The sequence below is a fragment of the Etheostoma cragini genome, chromosome 4 (genome assembly GCF_013103735.1).
Source record: "Etheostoma cragini isolate CJK2018 chromosome 4, CSU_Ecrag_1.0, whole genome shotgun sequence".
Lineage (NCBI taxonomy): Eukaryota > Metazoa > Chordata > Actinopteri > Perciformes > Percidae > Etheostoma > Etheostoma cragini.
Window position 1 is genome coordinate 13,743,019 of NC_048410.1, and position 6,076 is coordinate 13,749,094.

Sequence of the window (6,076 nt, forward strand, 5' to 3'; positions counted from 1 at the left end):
TGTGTGTGTGTGTGTGTGTGTGTATGTGTGCTTGCGTGCGTGTGTAAAGGAGAGGTTCAGGTGGAGGGGTAGAAGAGCTCATCTAAAGGCTATGAAAGATTTAACAGCAAGAGAAGACAGGAATGACAATGTCTGTGAGGGCACACAACAAACCAAGTCCCCCAATTAAATCTGGCATTTAACTGTCTGTCAATGAAACATGGAATAACTGTTTGTATGGACTTGATCAGTATCAAAAATGATCTATAATATAACGATGGGTGTATTTGGGAAGTCTATAAAACCAAAGCAGTGTGAAAAACAATCCGATTTTGTAATCAACCTAAAATGATATTGATTTAATCATTGTTCATCATTGTTGTTAGCTCATGTATCAGTTTGACTTCCATGTATTCCCAGTAGTAGGTGAATTCATAGCGTTGCTGAATTGTGACAAATAGTGGGAAAGCTAACAAAGCCAGCTGCATGACCTTGTTGCAGCACTAGTCGCTCCTACTGACTAGGCCAGTTCAGGTGGGGGCCAGGGGTGAAGCGTAAACGTCCCTGTGAACTCATTACTGGTAGGTGATAAGAACCATTAGGCAATGCCATGATGTCATGTTTTTGGCTGCAGCTTTCCATACGCCAACAGTAGGGTTAGGCTGCATTCACACCAGGTCCCATTCATGTGAATGTGGAAAGTGCATTTAGGCTGCAGTGAAGGGGATGCCAGAAAAAACGCAGTGGCCCTGAAGCGACAAGTTCAAACAGAATCAACTTTTAGGGAGAAACGCAACCTGACGTCACGCTGTAGTGGCTAATCACACAAAAAATAATGGATTGGGGAATACAACGGAGACACACATGGACCATTTCAGTGACACTCCCACACAACCGTTTACTAATCGCTGCAAGAGAGGATGAGTAAAATGTTATGGATATGCCAATCAGAGGTAGAGCTGGGCAATGTTCAAAAGCATGCATAGTCGGAAACACACAAGAAAGTCAGTCAACGAGAGACAGGTATTGCAAGCCCATATAAGGGGCAATAAATATCAAAAGTTCCAAAACATCTGTTGTGTTATTTGTATTGATCCACTAGACATAATATCTACATACGTGGCGTTTGATTGGAGCCTAGCCTCACTTTGTCCCACAGCAACATTAAAACAGTTTAGATTTCTTTACATTGTTTACTTTAATAATGTAACTTATTAAGTGTCCATTTCATTATAATATTAAGATTTATTGCAAATAATTGAATGTATTTTAAATTCCGTTAAAGAGGGGTGGAGGTGGGGTTACATTTGAGCATTTAAAAATGTACTTGAAAGTAACGCAATAGTTAGTAACTAGTTACTTTAGAAATTTGTAACTGAGTAACTACTTCAGTTAGTTTTTGGAAGAAGTGACTAGTAACTTTAACTAACTACTTTAAAAAAAAAACTTGCCCAATAATGCATGTCATATGTTTCCTTAACCTGACGAGCATGGTTTGGAAACTGTTTGGAAAAGGGACTGTAATTAAAAATAAAAACCTGGCAGGTGATTGGATGATCAAACTGTTTTTGTTTTGATCAAACAGTCACGGACATCAAACACACATAAACCACGCCAGTTGTGGCCAGTAGCACCTCACAGGGTGCTAATTGGTTCAGTGAGCTGGTAGATCAGACCCAAATGCATTACTTGAAGCTTGACTAGATGGATTTTCTTGTAAATGTGATCCTGCGATCCTAGCGTGATCTTGTGATATCGCGATTATCCAGCTGCCGTGCAAGGTAAATGTTTCCTGTCTACAAAAAACAACTTAGAGGTATCATGCTAATTGTGCATGTTGACATAATGAGAAACAACTTAAAACTGGTCATTTTTCACATTAGATTAGGGAGGAACCGCTGAGCTGTCCCCTGTTGGTGCCTTTTAAGATGTGGTTTTAAGCATATCAGTGAACAGCTGCCCGGCAGAGTTATGGTCAGGAGCAAATTGCTGTCGTTCATATTCCGTGTAAATTTGTCAATTTTTTGTAGAAAAACCGCTCTTGTACCATCAGACACTTAGCCTACTTTGACTTGTAACAATGTAAAGCATGTTTTTTTTCTTTTCTGCTAATCCCCAGGACGTCACTCTTCTGTTCTGCAGCTCACACGTCAGAATCAGGGCTCCTCAACAGAGTGAGGGCTTAGTACTTCAAGCTTGTCACGGTCGGATCTCCAGATGGAAGCATTCAAGGCTTTTTTCTAGGCATTTGTACTTGTTTATTTATTAGTGTTAAAGTCAGAGTTCCTCAGAGGACAGTAGCCAGCTGTTGAATTTTGGCTGTGTTCCACTGAGACGTGGAGGATTGTTATCCTCCTGATCGCTTGGCTGTCACTCTCTCTCTCTCTCTTTCTCTCTCTCTCTCCCTTTGTGTGCAAGTTGTACAATTACAGTTTTTATTGCATGTAAAGCGAGTCCCACCTCTGTTTCCACTTTCATCCTGCTTTCATTTCCTTTTCCTTGTCCTATAAGTAAGTAAGTCAACAAGACTTTTGAACATTTTCTGATTAAACTGGATTATTACACAGGGGGTTGATATAGTAGGTGTGTTGAAGGACATACAGCGGAAGTTATTTTATTTTAATCAAACTAAATTAAGTAAACAGCATTTTGATTGTTTTTGCTATATTTTGTGGTAACTTTGCATTGCCTAAAACTTCATCATGATGTTCTCAATGTTCTATTGGTATGAATTTTTTTTTGTTGCTTTTCAACATGGTAAAAAACAGAGTGGTGGTCAAATTACTTCACAACACCAGCAACACCTGTGCAAAACAATGCTGTTTAGTTCAATAGCCCTGCAATACTACCTTTGGGACGTTTTTGTTGACCCTGTGGCAGAAAGCTTTTGCGTATGACATTGATTTGAAGGCTTCACCAGGAAAAAAGCGAGTTGTTTCAGAAAATGCCCAAAAGCAACATATGTTAAAGTGACAAAGCCCTCTAGCGTCTGTAGGAGTTATCCTGTTGTCGGTCAGAAAGAAGGAGGACGTTTTTTATTACACAGGAAGTTGTGTAATGTTGTTTTAGAGCTTGTTTTTTAAAGTCTGAAGAAGGAGGTAGAGGTGAATGGAGGTGTCAACATTGGACTTTGACTTGTGAGTCTGCTGTTTGCCTCCCGCTACCTATTGATGGTGACCATGACCATTATCATTCCCTAACTTTAACCAAGTGGTTATTACTAAAACCATGGCGACGAAAACCTTTACGACAAAGTAGTAGTTTAGAAAACATTTATATGTGTCGTCCCTGAATTATAAAAGTGTTCCTGTTATTGTGTCCAGAGTTACACTCAATCAAACTGATTTTTTATTGTTCTGGTTGATAATTGGTTTTGAAAGTTTTCAAAACTTTCAGACACATACACACAAAACCTTCAATAGATATGCTCACCTGTCCGTTCTTCTTCAGGTCAGCCCACATGCTCGTCCCATCCCCTCCTCTCATCAGGACGTGGTAGGTGAAGTAGTAGATGCCAGGCAGAGGGCAGGTGAACTTGCCGGTGCTCGGTTCGTAGTAGTTCCCTACATTGGTCACCACGTCATCAAACTTCAGTATTTCACTCCCTTCGTGTTGTTTCCGGAGGCCTGCGTAGAAGGCGATTTTGGGACTATAGAAGGATTGGCCGTAGCCACCGGGTCCAGGCCCTGGTGGACCAGGTGGGCCGGGCTTGCCAGGCTCTCCGGGGGGCCCTTTAGGACCAGGAGGTCCAGGAAGTCCGGGGCTCCCTCTGTACCCCTGTTTGCTCCTGCGGTTTGAGAAGTCTGGGGGCTGAGGTGAGACAGCTGTCAGCTCTCCTTGTGGGGGGGTGAAAGTGTCACACACCATCTTGCAGCTCCCAAGCATCTCGTAATGCGTGCCCCCTCCTCCGGACCCTCCTGCCTTGGTGGTGTGGACCAATAGGGGAATGGCAACCAGCAGGACCAGGACCATGGCCACGCCAACTCCAGCCCCAATGACACGTTTCTTGTGGCTGAGCCGGGAGGCGGCCAGCGTGAGGAGGTCCTCCTCCCCTTTAGCTGGAATGGTTGTGCCGGCCAGGCTGAAAGCTGAAGAAATTAACTGGATCAATAAGATGGAGGAGGAAAATATTTGATTGTTTGGATGAAGAGAACGGAAACGGGAGACTAGTCTAGGCGTGGGACAGGCAAGTCTCAGACAAGAGAAAATCCAAAGTTGGGTAGAGAATGACAAATAGGGTTTTCCATTTCTTGGTGTTCAGCACGTTGGTTTTGTATCCTTTTATTTTTCCGTTTCCTCTGGTTAACAATGTCAGAGGGCTGTCAACCTATCTAACGATAACACATCATTTTCAAGACAAAAACAACATATATATTTGAATTACTGTTGAGATGTTGGATTGGAGATAATTGCTTTTTTATTTCTTCTGTGGTTGTGGAGGCTGCAGTGAAAAGCTTTCAGTTGCTCAGGCAGAGAGCTGTCAGGTGGGGTCTACAGTATTCCCACTGGAGTTCATCTCACCCACCACATTTAGGGAAGGGCACTTTTAGTCTGTTCAGGAATGAGAAGAGAAGAACGTGGAAACTGCTAAATCTCGGCTCTTTTGATGGACTTGCACCTCTCTTTCTGTCTCTCTCTCTCTCACAGTCTCTCTCTCTCTCTCTTTCTCTTTTTCTCCCTCTCTCTATATGTGTGTGTTGTTGGAGCCTCTTCTTCAGTCTACTCCTCCATTCCAAGTACAGATTTGTTACAGGTCATAAAGGGGAAAATTATGAGAAAAGAGCAAGCCAAATTGCATTGAAAGTGGAAGCTTGTTTTAAAGGCAGCTTGGATGAAGCAGAAAACATTGTATTATAGAATCACAGGAGATCCCTGAATCTACAAGGAAAACACACACACACACACACACACAAACACACACACGCACACATACATATCATTAAATAATAACTAACAAAAACAAATCCTTTTCTAGTAACAAATAACTTTTAACTGAAAATGTAAAATGAACAAAAAAATTAATTTGGCCAATGAATATTTCAATGTGTATTCAGCCTTTTATGATTACAAATAATGAAAAATGTAATACAGAGAGGTTATTGATATTGCATTGTATGTAAATGTATGTATAACACGTCACAAACTCAAAACAATAGTCTCATACAATAATAATCAAACTAGCTGGGGTCACAGCTACGTGTTGATTATTCCAGGCCTACATTCATTCTAGAAACTCGGCTATTAACATCAAAAATAGTCGCATTCTAAAATGGATAGCTAATAATTCCCATTTACTTAAAATGGTCTCTCCAATTTTAACCACTCGTCCAGATTTAATCAGAGCAAGAGGAAAAAAGGATTTCACCAACAAACTTTTGAGAAACTCAGATGGGCTTACCTAGTCTTTTTCTTTCTATTCTACCTGGTTCTCAGTGTTGTTGTTTTTTCCATGCTGCAGGTTCAGAAACGTCGCAAGAAAACTGGTCCAAGACCGGAATGAAATCCTTCCAAGACGGAGCGCTTTCCCCGTCGCATCGGGTGAAGTTGCGCTCCGGTGCAAACTCAAAGTCACCCTAAGATTTCAACTTGAAGCGTACAGGACTCCTGCTTTGTGTCCGGACCGCGTTGTCCGAAATGATGAAAGCAACGCTTACAGCAGTCCGACACGGAGGGAAGGAACAAAATTAAACAATAATAATAATTCAAATCAAAGTCGCGTCGCTCACCTTCAATTAAAATCACACATTCTGACGAGTTACTTTTAAAGACTTTCAGCCGGCCGAAATCCCGCTGCGGAGCGACTTTATTTGCAGAGCAACAGTTCACTCACTTGTTGTATTTTCCGTCCTGCGTCTCTCTCCTCAGCATCTACCTACTACTGCTCCCCCGCCCTCTCTCCGTATCACACACACACACACACACACACACACACACACACACACACACACACACACACACACACACACCATTCACCCTCCCAACCTGCATGTGACCTTTTTACAAATCAAACTGACTACATGTGTTTATAGTTAAATCAATGATCGACGTTTTCCATTCAAATAGCCTATTGAAGATTTATTTGCACCACAGTCGTATA

General features: G+C 41.8%; 1 protein-coding gene across 3 annotated transcripts in view; it reads right to left on the reverse strand.

The window, feature by feature from the left end:
• The window catches only part of LOC117943966 (complement C1q-like protein 4), a 19,589-nt gene extending 13,733 nt beyond the window's left edge, over positions 1 to 5,856 (reverse strand). The window contains exons 1-3 of one of the 3 annotated variants that reach the window (XM_034870426.1): positions 5,378 to 5,856; positions 4,364 to 4,857; positions 3,412 to 4,080 (exon numbers count right to left, since the gene is read on the reverse strand). In XM_034870426.1, coding sequence (XP_034726317.1) covers positions 3,412 to 3,951 — 540 coding nt within the window. In that variant the 5' untranslated portion in view covers positions 3,952 to 4,080; positions 4,364 to 4,857; positions 5,378 to 5,856. Of the gene's footprint in view, positions 1 to 3,411; positions 4,858 to 5,377 lie in introns of all 3 variants that reach the window. The other 2 variants (XM_034870425.1, XM_034870428.1) reach the window with 2 other exon arrangements.
• Positions 5,857 to 6,076: the final 220 nt, after the last annotated feature.